Consider the following 13,259-nt stretch of genomic DNA (forward strand, 5'->3'; position numbering starts at 1 on the left):
AAGCGTGGAGAGCGGGTAAGGAATCGATGCAAGACTTGCATCGACTCAAATCCGATGAACCTCGCACACGCCGAGTCACGAAAAGAAGCAAGTCTCCCACGACAGCCATGACACGCCCCACGTGGCATATTGCGGTCACGGGATCGCGTCTACATCGCACGTCCGACCCCGGTTGTTGTTTTTGAAGTCGTCAATGGACATGCTGGAGTTCTGCTGGACCAGGAGTACGTACTCAAGACTTAGTATAGATGCCATAAATCCGATGAGTCACAGCGATTTGTCTGGGGTAAGGCATTCACTTCTGATGGCAGTAAGTACTAAGGTAGAAGAGTGTCCCGACCCTTTCTCGTCCTCCTCTGTCCATCACCATTTGTGCCTGAATATCGTTGCGCATCTCATCCCTCCACCGCCACACAGTAAATGACTTCCACGCCGCACGAGCATTTTTTCCGTTTGCAACGCCCCGGTCAGCACGATCAACCGTGCCGTCGATGTCGAGGATACCGGATTCCACCATGACGGGGTCAGCAATATTGTTCATGAGTTGTAGTCTGTCCTGGGGCTGCGGCTCTCCGCGCCCGTTTACCAAGAGTGTCAAGTGTAGGCTGCGCGTCGACCTCGGTGGGACGAGTACGCTGATAGTGGAGCTAGGTCCATCGATGCTATCGACCTGTATGAGAGCGCTTTTAGGGCGGATAGGTCACGAATGCGTTTGATATACATACGAGGACGTCCTTCTCGATGGTCACTTGAAGCTGAGCAAAGTGCCTTCGATATGAGATAACGTCGCCTTCCTGCAGAAGCCCGCGCTTAGCGAGCGCTGCCAGGTCGACCTGCTGCGATCTACGCAGCCGCAGCTCAGCCTTCTTGCTACGTAGCACGAAGCGACTCTACTCACTGGTTCTGCTGCGGGGAATGGTCTCTCTCCCAGACTTCGTCCTTCCATTCTGCATGCAGGGTGCCTTGCCGCACGCCGGCCTGAAACTGCGCTGCTTCTTCGCGCGCCTTCTTTCCAAACCAGCCGGAGAACAGATGGTCCTGGTAGGTGTGCGCAGCGGATAAGAAGAACGGCGACGTGAAAACCGCAGGGTCTAATGTCGCAGGCGTCTGCTCCTGGAGAAGCCTGGAGCTGGGGGACAGTTGCGTGTCGACGTCCATACGGTCGTCATCCGGGGCCGCGGTGGCTGCGTTATCGAATAGTGGCGTCCGATAGTCGACATGCGTGGGAGGTACAGATGGCGAGAAGGAGATGAAAGCAGTCGGCGGAAGGAGGGACACAAGGAGGCCTTGCGACTCGGGCGACAAGTCTAGGAGGTTTGCGTAGCTCAGGACGTCCTTCCGAGTCGGAGTAAGTTATTTGGTATCAGAAAAGGCCGCGGATGTACACACGGAGATATCTATCTTGGTGATTTTGCTCCTGGGATTGGTCAGGACATATTCAAGCCTTTCCGCTGAGTTCTTCTCGGGAGCCTGTGCCTTGCCTTTCCCCGGTGAGTTGGAGTGCTCACCTTCCGTCACAGCGAGAGGCGTCTTGATGGTAGCGCGGGTTGAGCGGCGAGGGCGACCGCCCGCGACGCTTGTCTCTGACATTCCCTTGATGAATGACGCAACGTTCCTGGGATATACTGGCTCCGCATTCAGCACTCAATACACTGAAGATCGTTGTCGCACATGTACCTCCTTCTCAGTTCGATGGACCTCTTGCGTGGTCCCCCTGAGAAGCCGTAGCTCAGGTCACACCGATAGCCCAACCGGTGTGGAGTAAACTGACCGGATACACAACGTCAGCACTGTGAAACAGCCTATGTAGAATACGGACTGATTCTTGTATGAGGCAAACGGATTTCTGACTATGACTCGTGGTCGTCTGCCGCAAGGGATTCGAACCAGTGTGTGGGTCAGCACTGACTTGACCAGAGGGTTTGCACAACGCGCGTCACGCCGGAGTGCGATTGCTGGCTTGACAGTCGGAGTTTTGAGCGGTTGAACCAGGTTAGCCTCACTCTGAAAGCTCAGTATAGTTAGCAGACCTACCCAAGTCGTACTGACACAGTGGCAATGGATATCAGGTGTATCGGAGACGCGCATGCCAGTTCCGACTCACCGTGCGGCGTGCATCTTCGCGTCGCACGTGCCTTCGACGCGCCTGTGGCGTCTATGTGCGTGATTGTGAATATCGTCGCAGCGCCGCCGCATGCCTCGATGTTTCCCTCCTGAGACTCCTGACAGTGCAACAATCTAAGGCTCATAAACAAAGTAGTAATGAGTATGCCTTTTGCAGCGAAGCAAACTCAGTACTTGGATTGTATGTACGCGAGATCCAAGCTGGTACTTCAGAAGCTCATCCACGGCTGACCTTTAGGCTCATGGAGTCAGCCAGGACCATTGGCCGAGCATCGCAGTGTCCTATTCATATCCAGAAATCTACAACTTCTCTCATGCTCCAAATTGCCACCGCCCATATACTGGTGGGACCGAACGCATGAGAAGAGGAGTGACGGCCGACAGAGGGCTTCTGTACTTCCTTACGGTATGAGGGTGCACCCAAGTGGACCTGGCGAACCTAATCATAGACCCCTACATTGCATTAGCATCTACAAGCACTTGATATACCGTGTATGATGGGGCGCACGACACATTACATGGGGGACAGGACGAACCTTGTATCGAGAACGGTTGGTACACGTCGCGATGGACCACATACAACTCACAAAGCCTGACGAATATAACAGTACCCAGAAGCACAAGGTTCGCGATCGATCGTCGCTGCACGCATTTGTTTGCATGTATGTCAGCCTCGCTGACAACCTCTCTAAGTATTCGACGCTTCAGATAAGCGACATATACAGGGTGCTGCAACACGGCGCAGTTATGGCGTAGCGCCGTTACCGAGTAAGTATCAGGGATCCAGCGTACTGCATAGGCACAACGCAGCGCGTGGACACGGATTAGATTGACGATTGCAGACATGGTCTAATGAGACCGGCATGCGTACAATATCAGTGAGGTAGGTGTCCGAGGGTATAGAACTCTCTTCCACAAATCAATCGAGGCCGATGAGCTGGACATGGACAGGAGTGCAAGTGCTGAAGTCGTAGTCGGAGCTGCCCTGGGCCGCCTCGAAAACAACGATATCCTGTCCGTTGGAGTCCCCGCTGGTGGACTTGCAAAGGGAGAACGAGTCGGTGTCCTTGTTGACAGAAAGGATCGGGTACGGGTTACCACCGTGGGGATCGGTGTCAGCCTGAGCGCGTGCGGTGAGCTTCAGCGATCTCACACAACGGTAGAGGCACATACAACACCGCAGTACACCTGCGCGGGCGCCGGCACGCTGGTTTCACTCGCCACGAACGAGGGCGCGTCACCGGAGTTGACGCTCAGGTCGGTGACGTTCACGCCAGTTGCGTTGACATTAGGCGACAAAACACCCTGGCTAAGCGAGAACGCCGCGAACGTGTTGTCGGGCTGGGTTGCGTAGGTCTGCGGACACATTCGATTCATACGGATATTGTCTATAAGACATGCTACGTACCGCGATCGCCATGTAGGCAGTGTCGCTGTCGAGCGATGTCTCGGTGAGCACGAGAGGGACACCAGTCGTGTTCGCATTGCTGCCCGAAGTGTCGTAAGCGGCAAGAGTGAAGTTGGGCGCGGTATCAAAGGCACCAGGACCGAGGCCTTGGCACCAGTCGGCGGTACTTTGCACGAGGCCCTTAGGGACCGAAACGGCCAGAGAGATGGTGCCCATCGCCAGAGGAAGGATCGCGTAAGAGAGCATTTTCGCGTTAGAGAAAGAGCGTGCTGGGAAAGGACAGACGGGGGGTGGTGAGTGAAGGCAGATTCGGAGAGGGAGAAGGCCTCGCGAACTGCGCTGCCTCACTTTTTGAACCCCTCGCTTGTCGGCACTGCTCACCTGCTCACCCCCGTTTCACAGCTGCGAAGCGTCATCGATTCATCTGCTGAACAGCCGAGCGAATCAACTTGCGAGCATCCGAGTAAGTACACGCGGTGCAGCGATCATCATGGGGTTGGGACAACCTGCAAGACTTCGCACGTCGCTCGCTCCGTTTCTCGCTATGCATCGAGCGGGCATAATCCGCGCTGGTAGCTGGTTACATACATGCACGAAAGACTGTCGAGTCGCATTCAGAGGGCGAGGTTCGTTCGACGGCAGGCCGCGGCAACTTGCAAGCGTCGGTCTCGGGTCTCCACTGCGGGCTCGACTTCTATTGATCACCATCATACGGAGCCGGTCGCACTGCTTACGTACCCCGATCTGGAGAAGCCAAGAACCGGAGCGACGCTACTGTCCAAGACGTTGCCGCGTCAACATTGCTTCAAGTACCTTGGGGGACAACAGTGACAAAGTAATAATGGCACATACGTATGGAACTCACAATTTGCTGCAGGAACGTGAATACCAGAGTAAGTAGTACCACACCTAGCTCGGAGGCGTGGTGACTGGTTGTGTTCAGACCCATTATGAGCGAACCGACACTGCTCGTCAGATTCGGTCTCCTTCCAATTTGAAGTTTCATCTGTTTTCATGTCTTCCTGAGGCAAGAATACTGTAGGCTTCGTGCCCATGACAAAATGAAGCGCGATGATGGAAAAGCTCGGGGCGCAAGACTCCCGCGGAAACAATTACACCTTCCAGAAGCGGAAGGTGCCCGAGATCCCGACGCCCACGTGCCATTATTGGGGCGGCCCGCCGGCGCCAAATGTTCGCCACCTCCTCTCGACCGCCAGTGCCACAGTCTAGTACTTGCGAATGTTCGTCAAGCTTGCTGAATGCAACATTTAACGAGTAAATGGGCAATGCAACGCTGAGCTTGAACTTCATGATATAGACGTGTTTGATCTTGAGGTCTGACAATCGCTTTCACAAGGTCCGATGTGACTTTCAATTACCGAATGGGGCCCACCGGATGCAGGTACAACGGTGAGTGTTGCAAATATCGCATTCAGTCTGTTTCTTGACGTTCCAGCTTCAACAGCACAACTTCTACTGAGTCTTACGCTCAGACGATGATATTGGCCAGTTGTCCGCTTTCTCCTCAAGCTCAAGGACCTGGTATGTGTCTCGTCTACTCGTCTCAATCAGTTCAGGACCCGTGGGAGTCGTAGGCTTCGATGGGCAGCCTAAGCCCACACATAACCTTGCACCGTGCCCGCAGAAGCGCAGTTCTATGCGTCTTTCAGGTGCATATATGCATGCGGTCTGTGTGTGGATGTGTTCGTGCGCACAAATCATATGTGGCCGTGCATCAAGCATGCACAATCTTACAGGCCGGTCAAGACGGACATGCCACGCTTTCGGAGCAGCCTTCACCCATCCTTTGAACTATTATATGTCATTCTCGATATCGCAAGAACACCTCGACTGACATTTGGCAATTCATACTCAATGTCGGCCCTGGACGTTCTCGCGGCTCACCCGGTAGTCACGGAATTGTGTGGCACAGCAAATCATTAGCAAACCATCGGTGTCCGAGAAGATAATGAACCGATCGGGGAAGCCATGCTTCTGCAGTCGCCGATGAATCTTCATGGTAAGCACTGTCACGGGGCTCCAAGTGACGTGGATTCTCATGCCCACCATGTCCCATTTTCATTCGAAAGCGACGATCTACCAAAGCCAGTCGCTGCTCGACCGGCGTCTGAGCATTTGTGGTACGTTACATTTGCTGCCGAGGCGTTCGGACCACATCGCATACATCTCTTCATCAGGCTACTTCGCAATATACAAGCGGCCCGAAAAGGTTGAGCATTTTGATGTCGACTTGCTTCCATATACTCTAGCCACAACTCTGTCGGGTTGATAACACCCGCTACCTCCACAGTCAGCGCAGCACAGAACAAATTGTCCCAAATGCACATCACCGTTTGCTTCGTTCACTCGTTATGCACTAGTGGCGCTCAGTCTCATTCTGTAGTGTCGCTTTTTGAATCTGCACAAAGGGCCATCGCTCGCTCAACGCGACTCCTCAGGTACAGTCAATCCAACTGCATTACCCTGAAGGGTCCTTGACGCTCACTCGCCGCGGCAGGGCGTCCTCAGTCAGTAACAGCCTTAGCCAATACGGGAAACGCATTCCTATGACTCCCGCCTCGATAACTCATATCTGATGGGAGTTCCTGTGCTCGATGACCGTAGGTTCCATTTGCGACAGACGGGCAGCGCATCGATATGTCTCGCCTCGCCTGTGTCATATCGTAAGGCAGGACCTCTCAATGGTGGCTCAGTGGTTTGTCAACGGTGCTGTCGGCCGAAGCATCTATTCGTAGGTACGGTGTGTCAGTGATGATCAAGCGCTTCGTTGTGTGGGTGTTAATAACAACTCTTATGTAGGCCGGGCCATTGACTAAATCTGCTTGCGTCGAAGGGCCCCGCACAGAAACACAATCACAGAGAGGTTGCTATCACAATCAACTGCGACTCCGTACAATGGCCATTGTTCCGACAGTAGCAATCGAACTCGGGAGGGATAAGTAGGATTACGGAGCATCGTAGCCGGTATGATCTCCCATCTCTCGACCGATCTGACGAACTAGGTATTTTAGACTTCGCACTATCGCCCTCTGCAATCTGCGAGGAACAGATCTTGTGCTCCCACAAGAGCAGTCACACGTGTACCGAACTCATTTTTCGACGCCCGGGCGCCCGGAGCAATGCTGAGTGGAGCTCGAAGCCTCCGTGTCCAGACCGTTTGGACTGCAGCTGGGCCATACCCTGAGTTCTTCGGGCCTGGGTGCGACCTGGCTGCGCGGGCGGACATCGATTGCACGTACCTCACTTGCAGCAGGGATGGTCGTGTCCACATGGTGTCTAAAATCTACGACTGCGAGTAAGTAAACCGGAGGATTGTGTCCTGTACGACCAATCACTTGACAGATGCAGAGCCCCTTTCTGGCGCGCAATCACAGCGTTAACTCACGACATCGGCAGGAATTCAAGCAATGCGACTGCTGTATCAGACTGCAAGGCGCCTCCACAATGGGTTCCGTGGCCCGTGGGGTCAGCGAGCTTGTGGAGAAAGAGACCTATCTGCCGGAATCTCTCGGCCGTGACGCTTCCGTGACGCGACTCAAGAACAGCTGCGTGACCGTGGAGGAGGCCCGGAGTGCGAGGCCCGTGGGTGTGGGGCGAGCACCACTGCATGTGCGAGGCGGACGTCCGGTATGTATGGAAGTGAAACCTCGCACCTTCATCCGTTTCTTCGTCGGTTTTGCCGATCTGCAGGGGTTCGCTCCACGAAAAGTTCTTCTTGGACCCTTGCTATGCAGGAGGCCGACGCTTGCAGCCTCGGAACCGACGAACGGTGTGATCGAGAACAACGATCATGATTGCCTGAGAGAAGGCAACGCCCCAGTTCGCAATGATTCACTCTTCAACAGATACACTGTGGCATACCTCAGAGTGATCCCGTGTCGCGCGCTAGTGGCGCTACGTCAAGCAGAAGTCCTCAGCTCGATATCGGAACAGGTACGCGAGTCACTGACAGTTCATTACATAGAGTGCACGATTCGAGGTCTTGTCGGGCACCTCGGTCCATGCACTACGACCGGGGGTCATGATGGCAGTCAGTGGCGATTGCGTTCCTAGCTGAGTGGGGTAAGCAATCTCTTCGTGAGACTCCGACTCCTTACTCACATGTCATTGCCGCAGTACCACCTCCGGAGGATACTGGCACCCGAGCACATGCAACTGCTAGCGGTTTTCTTGGACATGTTCTCAATTAATGCTGACGATCTGTGTGCATCAGACGTTAACAACAGGCTGAGGCCGCCGCAACAACGCTTTTCTAGAGAAATGACCTCCGTCCCCGAACGATTTCGTTGCCCTGGCTATACGCCTGCTGGTCAACCAACGGTCCGTGTTCTTGTGAGGCACGAGCGTACGGCCTAGTCGCAAGTCTCGAGGGTCTCAGGCCCACGAAGACGGTGATGCCGTACCCTCATCGTGTCAAATGTGGACATTCTTCACCTGGTTCGCCGCCGGACAGATGGTGGCGAACCTTCTGCTTCCCACATCGATTGATGGGCACTCCGCGAGTGGCGATTGTGCTGCCGTCTTCCGCATGGTCTAGACAGCTGTGCAGGATTCTCCCATTGGTGGACCTACGGCTCAGCTAAAGCCGAGTACCGTAGGGATCCTTGGTCCGTGCGAAGACTCGGTAGAATCTCAATGGAAGTCGACCATCTACATGGTAAGCAGGACCGTAGCCGGAAACAGAACGCACTCCGGGACATATTTCGACGATCCCGGTGATGCAAGGTGATGCATGTCTTCGATTTTATCGGAAGGGTTCGGAGGGGTTCGGAGGGTCCGCAACATGCGGAGGCGGAGAGCCCTATGAAGGTGAGTTCCAAGCGTGTCATTCAGGCACATTACAAAGTGTGACGAAAAGGATCTTGTGAGAAACCTCTAGGCATGGCGCCTCTCACACGGAGGTATGGTCACTGGTGTCATCCATCTTCCGATTGCAATGACAGCTGCATGCTGGCAGATTGAATGCAGGACAATGCAGTTATTCGACACCGCTCCGTCCGTTGCCGTTGGCGTGAATGCCATTGCCATGCAAGGCCCCGCAGAGCCGCCTTCCGTCCGGTTCCCGGGAGTATCCACATTCTAGCGCTCGGGACGCTGGGTCGTCTGGGTCTTGCTGCGATCCATCCTCACAAGAGCGGCTTCAAGAGACACTGCACGATTCGGACGCGACTGATGGGTACTATCGAGGTATAGTGTGGGACTGGAAGATCAGCAAGTCTAAACGCTTGAGGTTAAGTGACGAATTATGTCAGCCACAGCACCCTCCCCGGCGGCATCCCGATGCACGTCACGGTCTACCACAGTCGCCGAGTACGAGACCCGGGCCACCCCTGTCACTGCCTGTGACGGAGTAGAAACTCGGCGCTTATCCGGAATCTCACCGCACTCGCAGCGCGCGACGCGGTGTCCCAGGACACCCTGCGAACCACCCGTGTGTGGTAGCTCAACCCAGGTTCACGCCCTCTGTTTAGCTTCAGTCCACCGAGGATACGCGAGCTCCGTGGCGGCGATTACAGGCCTCGGGACAGATGCGGAACCCGGATAATTTGCTCTAGCCTCTGGTCTGTGCCACGGAGAGCGGGGCGTCTGCCTCACGACGCGATGTACGCAATTTGCAACGTGGAGCAAATGTCTGCTATACCTACACAGTCCCTGGGACCACGCAACAGGCAGCAACAGGGCGCGACCATCGGCGGGGTCTGTTTTCTGTTTTCTGTTTTATTCATCTGCTAAACCTATTACATATGCTGTGACGCGGCCCATCTCAACAGGTTTTGTTCATATCATAAGCCATCTGTTCGTGCACGACGTCATCCGCTCGCGCCAGCGTCGCTCTTTCCATGACGGTACCGTTGCGAGCGGGGTCGCTCCGCAAGTCCCTACGGATAATCTTACCCAGAGACGGCCGCGGCTTGCCCAAGGCGCAGGAACATATCCGCCACATACGCATGGTGAGGCGTCTTCCATTTATGTACCATTTGAGGGTCGTAACGGGCCGTCAGCGGCAGAAACATCCAGGCTTCGTTATAGCGTAACGTCTCCGACCCAAGCAAGGCCTCGAGCGCCGGAATACCTCTTCTATGCATGGCTGAGGCACAACATGCATGGCCGGGTCGGATTGACGTATCCCAGGCTCCTTCGTAACTCTATTCGGGCGTCACGACCCTGCGCTGCCGTACCAGATCCTATCACTTTCCCTGGCTCACTTTCCCTGGGTTGCTGTGCACCCGAGCGTCTCCGGAAACCACTTCTGCGGCGTTTGTTCCGCGGTTCTGGACTTCCGGGCACAGAGGTGACAGTGAATCGGAAACGTGTTATCTGCGGTGGTAAGGCGTCCTTGGTCTGTAATATCGGTTATCGGCGTGCCAGGCGGTGATTGATGGCTCCAAGGCGCGGTCGCCCGCGCGAAGTACAGGGTCCGTCGAGGCACAAGAATCATGCAGTCAGCGTGTATGTCACAGTTTGACTGTGTACTGCAGTTGGGGCCGCAGTCTGCTATAAAGGGCTCGGCCCCGCTGCTCAGCCTCCAGCCCGCTGCTTGCCTGCGAAAATGTCGATCACTCTGAACAGGTTCCCTGTCCTGCCGACGAACCTCTATGGAGAGGACATGCTTGCGCGGCCCTCCGCTAGCGTGGCTGGCTTCATCTCCGGCTTTCGGACCTCCGTCTTGCAGTCTCCAACAGTCCTCGCCTGCGTCGGGGTGAACCTCATGATGTTGTACTATATAGTCGCGTTCCTCGCGAAGAAGGTCGGTTACACCCCCTCCGTCATCACTCCGGTCCCACTCATATTGTACCAGAACTCTATTCCCGCGGTCGGGTACCCATCATGGCTGGGTCCATGGGCAGGAGCTATACGGTTCTTCTACGACTCCAAGCGCATAATCAACGAGGGCTACGCGAAGGTTCGTGTAGCGTTGATATTCAGTGGCGCTCTGGCTGATGTCGCGCAGTACAAGGGCCGTACTTTCCGGGTCCCGCTTTGGAACGAGTGGAGTTACATCGTGACGGACCAGAAATGCAGTACGTCTCATGCGGCCGTATCTCTGCTACCATCCACTGAATCAAGCACAGTCGACGAGATGTATCATCTGCCAGATGACGTGCTGTCACTTCGCCATGCCGCTGGGGAGGTGAGTGGATGCCGCTCACATCATACATCTTTGCTGAGATGTTCGCGCAGGAACTGCAACTGCCATATACCATGGGCCAGCAGATCGAAGACAACCCGTTCCATCTCCCCGTCCTGAGAGGAAGGGTATGTGTATCTACGTTCCACTGTGTTGGAAAACCTGTTCATAGCGCCTTAGCTCACACGCCACATCGAGTATCTGGTGAGAGAATGCCTTGATGAATTGCCACTCGCCATCGAGGACGACATCGGCAAGCACTGCGGCGGTGAGTATCACATTTGCTGTTTTTGCTGCGTGACCTCATCTTGCGCAGATCAGTGGACGGAGATGAACGCCTTCGATGTCCTGACCGGCGTTATCGCCAGGACATTCAACCGTATCTTGGTCGGCGCACCGATATGTAAGCGAAGTTTCCTATTAGGGTGCACCAGGATGCTGAACCAAGGCCGCCGCAGGCCGAAGCGCTCATTACACACAAACATGCAAATCATTCGCTATGAAGACATCCATCGTCGGTTTTATTATTAACCTATTCCCTTCATTCCTTCAACCGTGAGTTCCTTCTAGTTCAGATAGCATGGATACCATCCAAACATCTTCGTGCACAGAATCGTCGGCAGAATGATCACTCAGCTGCCTTCCCAAATCAAACGGTCGTTGTTCATCCTCGGGCCGATCATCGCTGAACGACAGGCGGCGATGGCCGAGTACGGGACCAACTGGTCAGAGAAGCCAGTGCGTACTGCTGTGCTCAATTGCATTATCGTTGAATACGCGCTGATCTCTGCGCGCTTAGATGGACCTTCTCATGTGGCTCATGGAAGCAGCGGATCCCGTCGAGTCGCAGCCGGAACGTCTTGCTATCCGCATCCTCGTCATCAACATTGCGACCATTCATACCACTGCAGCGGTATGCCTTCTACAAATGTTCCTTCCTCGCCTGTACTCACGATTCGCCAGTCCTTCGTGCATGCTATCAACAACTTGCTCGAGCATGACGAATGTATCGAGCCTCTGAGAGAGGAAGCTGAGGCAGCGATTGGCAAGCACGGATTCGCGAAAAATGCCATGAACGCTATGCCATTCTCGGATAGCTTCTTCAAGGAATCTTCTCGCCTGAACGCTCTTGGTACCAGTGAGTGGTGGCACTGGTGAAAGGTTCATGCTCTTGCTGACAGACTCTTCAGCGAGCTTCCCGCGCAAGGCTATGAAGGACATCACCTTCTCAGACGGCACCACGGTTCCCGCGGGCTCCTACATCTCCTCGCCCTTCTGTGTGCACTACGACGAGGAGTTCTATCCGGATCCGATGAAGTTCGATCCTAGCCGGCACATGCAGGAGACGTTGTCGAGCGGCGTGGCGAACAACAGCAGTGGGATGTTCCGCACGAACCCGCACTACCTCGTCTTCGGTCACGGAAAGTATCCTTGGTACGTCTTCTATTATCCACGTTTGAGGCTGTCCTAACGATACTTCTATAGCGTGCGTATCTGCCACCGTCGGTTCTCAAAAGATGTGCTTGGTACTGACATTCTATCACCTTAGCCTGGAAGATTCCTCGCTACCTACATCTTGAAGGCGACGATGGCTTATCTCCTCCTTAACTACGACATCAAGCCGAGCTCCCAGGGAAGGCCGGCGGACATCCTCTTCCAGTACAACAACGGCCCGAACATTCGCTCGACGTACGTTCCATTTTTGACACGAGAAGCGCAGTGTCTGACCGCGTTCGTGTTCACGAACAGATTCATGATCCGTCGGCGGAAGTTAGCATAGATGTATATTATACTCAGCTCTCGTCTCTTGCTCTCCTGTTATCACACCTCGCATTGCGTACGTAATCTACGGGAGTCCCCTCGTTGTATCATTGCTCTTCCCACTCTTCGCGGACTCGTTGGCACTGTCTTTACGCAAGCTGTCTACCGCTGCACACGCTGTGCGGGCGGTGGAATGCTCTCGTCTTCTGTTCCTTGTACCTAGGTATTGTGCGGACAATTCAGAGGGACTTTGTTGTAACGCATGCTTCAATGCTTCAAATGCTTGCCGACCCGAGCAACAAGGAGCCTCATGTAGTCGCAACTCCCACGATGCATCTGCCGTGAGACGACGAAGGCTACAGCTGGCTACAGGCACGGAGTGGACTTGAATTCCGGATTCTGTTCCTCTGCCGCTCCATCTTAGTAGCCGCTTGTGCTGCACAAATGTCTACGTACTTTACATCGTCCTGCCTGACAACACCCTGACAATGCGGAATGGCACCGAGCGAATTGCGGCGCATGCCTGGTGTTTTGGGCAGCGTGGCGACGGAGATGATGGTGGGAGGTATGCTGCCGTTATCCACACTTTCAGGGGACTGCCAGAGAGTCTTTTAGCACTCGCACTCCATCTGCTGAGGTGAGCCGAACGCCTTGTATAGCAGAGCGACACTGGACGCATGTTCTCTTTACGTGCGCAACCCCAAAGGTGGTCCCGTACGTTTGGTCCATTGACTGTACTAAGACCAAGGTCATCACGCTGCAACGGCACTCGTCGGCGTCGAAGTCTCGAGCTCCAGATCAAGTCATCGTGCTACT

The 13,259-nt window shown here is 54.7% G+C and overlaps 4 protein-coding genes across 4 annotated transcripts; 2 read left to right on the top strand and 2 right to left on the bottom strand.

The window, feature by feature from the left end:
* Positions 1-225: 225 nt before the first annotated feature.
* C8Q71DRAFT_741000 (uncharacterized protein) lies at positions 226-2,076 on the bottom strand. Its single transcript, XM_047922796.1, has 5 exons — positions 2,035-2,076; positions 1,390-1,959; positions 899-1,335; positions 726-843; positions 226-670 (listed from the first exon to the last, which is right to left on the bottom strand). The coding sequence occupies exons 2-5, from the start codon at positions 1,588-1,590 to the stop codon at positions 296-298; spliced, it is 1,131 nt and encodes a 376-aa protein (XP_047782210.1). The 5' UTR covers positions 1,591-1,959; positions 2,035-2,076; the 3' UTR covers positions 226-295.
* Positions 2,077-3,043: 967 nt separating this feature from the next.
* C8Q71DRAFT_702151 (uncharacterized protein) lies at positions 3,044-3,748 on the bottom strand (the record flags this gene model as incomplete). The annotated part of the gene is made up of 3 exons (XM_047920228.1): positions 3,044-3,244; positions 3,298-3,480; positions 3,533-3,748. 3 exons carry the CDS (start codon positions 3,746-3,748, stop codon positions 3,044-3,046), a joined length of 600 nt encoding a protein of 199 aa, XP_047782211.1.
* Positions 3,749-6,596: 2,848 nt separating this feature from the next.
* On the top strand, positions 6,597-7,891 carry C8Q71DRAFT_421767 (uncharacterized protein). Its single transcript, XM_047918452.1, has 3 exons — positions 6,597-6,848; positions 6,902-7,615; positions 7,670-7,891. The coding sequence occupies exon 2, from the start codon at positions 6,998-7,000 to the stop codon at positions 7,604-7,606; it is 609 nt and encodes a 202-aa protein (XP_047782212.1). The 5' UTR covers positions 6,597-6,848; positions 6,902-6,997; the 3' UTR covers positions 7,607-7,615; positions 7,670-7,891.
* Positions 7,892-10,103: 2,212 nt separating this feature from the next.
* Positions 10,104-12,462, top strand: C8Q71DRAFT_854616 (cytochrome P450; the record flags this gene model as incomplete). The annotated part of the gene is made up of 15 exons (XM_047927076.1): positions 10,104-10,301; positions 10,353-10,457; positions 10,506-10,575; positions 10,627-10,685; positions 10,736-10,810; positions 10,863-10,950; positions 10,999-11,085; positions 11,141-11,237; positions 11,294-11,420; positions 11,482-11,595; positions 11,646-11,820; positions 11,873-12,116; positions 12,168-12,201; positions 12,232-12,371; positions 12,432-12,462. 15 exons carry the CDS (start codon positions 10,104-10,106, stop codon positions 12,460-12,462), a joined length of 1,644 nt encoding a protein of 547 aa, XP_047782213.1.
* Between the last annotated feature and the right edge of the window lie 797 nt (positions 12,463-13,259).

This window comes from Rhodofomes roseus, assembly GCF_022264815.1.
Source record: "Rhodofomes roseus strain CIRM-BRFM 1785 chromosome Unknown C8Q71scaffold_4, whole genome shotgun sequence".
Lineage (NCBI taxonomy): Eukaryota > Fungi > Basidiomycota > Agaricomycetes > Polyporales > Fomitopsidaceae > Rhodofomes > Rhodofomes roseus.

Bases quoted from the DNA above. Each gene is read 5' to 3' on its own strand.
- C8Q71DRAFT_421767 (XM_047918452.1), top strand. From the start codon at position 6,998: ATGGGTTCCGTGGCCCGTGGGGTCAGCGAGCTTGTGGAGAAAGAGACC.
- C8Q71DRAFT_741000 (XM_047922796.1), bottom strand. From the start codon at position 1,590: ATGTCAGAGACAAGCGTCGCGGGCGGTCGCCCTCGCCGCTCAACCCGC. The intron at 1,336-1,389 runs GTGTGTACATCC...CCGACTCGGAAG, and splicing joins TCACCAAGATAGATATCTCC to GACGTCCTGAGCTACGCAAA. The intron at 844-898 runs GTGAGTAGAGTC...GCGGCTGCGTAG, and splicing joins CATTCCCCGCAGCAGAACCA to ATCGCAGCAGGTCGACCTGG.